The sequence below is a fragment of the Monopterus albus genome, unplaced genomic scaffold, assembly GCF_001952655.1.
Source record: "Monopterus albus unplaced genomic scaffold, M_albus_1.0 scaffold269.1, whole genome shotgun sequence".
NCBI lineage: Eukaryota > Metazoa > Chordata > Actinopteri > Synbranchiformes > Synbranchidae > Monopterus > Monopterus albus.
The window spans coordinates 133,639-136,089 of record NW_018128149.1 but is presented as its reverse complement, the minus strand read 5'-3'; the positions used below and the strand labels follow the sequence as shown (position 1 = coordinate 136,089).

Genomic DNA, 2,451 nt, shown 5'->3' with positions numbered 1-2,451 from the left:
GCCATGGCAACACATTTTAGAGTGACCTGATGTGAAGATCCTTACATCATCTGTACAGAGGTGACGCAGGGCCAGTCCAGTATGCCACAGATCAGCAGGGCCTTCCCCTTTGTGTATTTTAATATTGACTAACATTTTAATTTACCTGTGGTTTCAAATCAAGCAGAGCACAGCTTTACGGTGGTTCTCCTAAATGTTCTTCTACAATATGACACGGAGACGAACCCATCAGTAAATATCAGTATCAGCCTGAGGACCAAGAACACATGACATACCTCACTAAGAGTGAAACGATAACCCATTTTTATTACACATATAATATAAAAATAATTTTAATAAAACCACATCTCATGTAAATCATTAAAATCCCATCAGAGCAAATAAGAGTGAATTCACAACATCTGGATTCGGTGAGTTAAAATGAGTCGTCTGCCTTTTTCTCAGGACACTAATAATGTACCCCCCCCAGCCAGTAACTGTTCCGGGTCAGTAGCCGGGGTTGGGTTTATTTGAGCACATTAAACAACCGGAGCTAAACACGCTCATTTCCGGGAGCGCAGCTGCTCCAGGTGAGGGAGCAGCTCCTCAGCACTTGGTCTGCTGCGGGCCTCCCCACTCCAGCAGTGGCCCAGCAGAGTCCTACACTGCCGTCCCGTCTCCGACCGGAACACCGGGTGGCCGTGAACAGGCGGCCGCAGGTTGTGCGCCACCACCGCGTAAAGCACGTGCTGCCTGTCGCCAGAGTAGGGCTGCTCTCTGGTGATCAGCTGCCAAAACGTGATCCCGAAAGAGAAGATGTCCACTTTGGGAGACACCCCCTCGCCCTTCAGCAGCTCCGGGGCTCTGTGCGTGTACGTGCCGCCTACGTGGCTCAGGTGGGGGCTGAGCGCGCTCACCTCGCAGCCCTGGTTCAGTTTCAGGGAACAACCGAAGTCTGCGATCTTACAGAGCTCCTCAGCAGACACCAGCACGTTGGCTGGTTTTATGTCCAGGTGCACAACGCCGTTTGAGTGCAGGAAATGCAAACCGTGCACAATGTCTGTGGCGTATCTGAGCCACCTGTCCTCCGCCAGCAGCTCCGCACCTCCGTAGATAATCTGTTGCAGGCTTCTGCTCCCCACAAACTCCATCAGTATCGTTCCGATGCTGCTTTCGTCTCCGAAGTCCGCCGGCACGCAGGTGGTAGCTGCGATGATGCGCACGATGTTCCTGTGGCGCAGGTGTGCTGCGTTCAGCTCGGCCCAGAAGCTCTGGCGGGACGCCAGCTTGTTCTTGGCGCACTTCTTGACCTTCTTGAGCGCGACGGTCTCCCCGAAGTACTCCGCCTTGTAGACGGAGCCGAACCCTCCGGAGCCCACGGGCTGCACGGAGCGCAGCTCCTTCCACTGGATCACAGTGGACCAGAGCCGGCTGGCCACTCTGCCGTGGAACCGCTGAACGGGAACCTGTAAGGTGGAGCCGTGGGAGTGCTTGGTCAGCGGGCTGCTGCAGGTCCCGATGTCCAGAGAGGGGCAGACATGACTGGGCAGGAGCCGGGTCGCAGGGATCGGAGACGGCATTGTGCGCTGGTGGAGCGTCTGTGCAACCTGAAGCCGGCCACTGAATAAACGGCACCTTGTCGTCGTCGTCTTCTTCTACTACTTCCTTGGCGTGTTACGACAGTTGGCATCCTGGTGACGCCTTACTGCCTCCTTGTGTCTCCAGTCCTCGTCACCGTTACCCCCAGAAACCCAAACAGCACTCTGGTCCCGCTTATGTCTGTAACCTGCGCTCCGTAAGTTATATAAGAACACATTAACTACATTATTGAGGATATGTAAGAAACAATATTATTCTAAGGTATTAGAGGAGAATAAAAATAATATGAAAGGTACCTGGAAGATATTAAATAAATTGATTAGAAACAGTACCAGCAGGAGTAATTACCCCCCATATTTTATGGACAATGATATACCGGTCAACAGATTGGAGGATGTAGTAGACAGGTTTAATAGGTTTTTTGTGAATGTGGGTCCTAGCTTAGCAAGTACCATTCGTACAGACGTTAATATAAATGACTATACAATTGAAAGAAACATGAGTTCTATGTTTCTAAAGCCAATTGTTGAAAAGGAAATTATAGATATAGTGAACAAATGTAATAAATCATCCAGTGATAGTGATGGTATCAGTATGACAATGGTTAAATGGACAACTGAGGGGATATGCAAACCATTATCTCATGTTTTTAATATGTCGTTTCGACTTGGTCAGTTCCCAAGTCATATGAAAATAGCAAAGGTTATTCCATTGTATAAATCTGGAGATAAGCACAACTTCACAAATTATAGACCGGTTTTTCTGTTGTCACAATTTTCAAAAATCTTGGAAAAACTATTCAATAACAGATTAGACACATTTATTGATAGATATAAAATCCTCTCTGATTGCCAATATGGTTTTAGGTCGAAC

The 2,451-nt window shown here is 48.6% G+C and overlaps 1 protein-coding gene across 1 annotated transcript in view; it reads right to left on the bottom strand.

Annotated features, from left to right (window-relative positions):
• Positions 1-7: 7 nt before the first annotated feature.
• The window catches only part of mos (v-mos Moloney murine sarcoma viral oncogene homolog), a 5,182-nt gene continuing 2,738 nt past the window's right edge, over positions 8-2,451 (bottom strand). Inside the window, exon 2 of the mRNA XM_020621891.1 lies at positions 8-1,765. Coding sequence (XP_020477547.1) covers positions 543-1,559 — 1,017 coding nt within the window. The 5' untranslated portion in view covers positions 1,560-1,765 and the 3' untranslated portion in view covers positions 8-542. The remainder of the gene's footprint in view (positions 1,766-2,451) is intronic.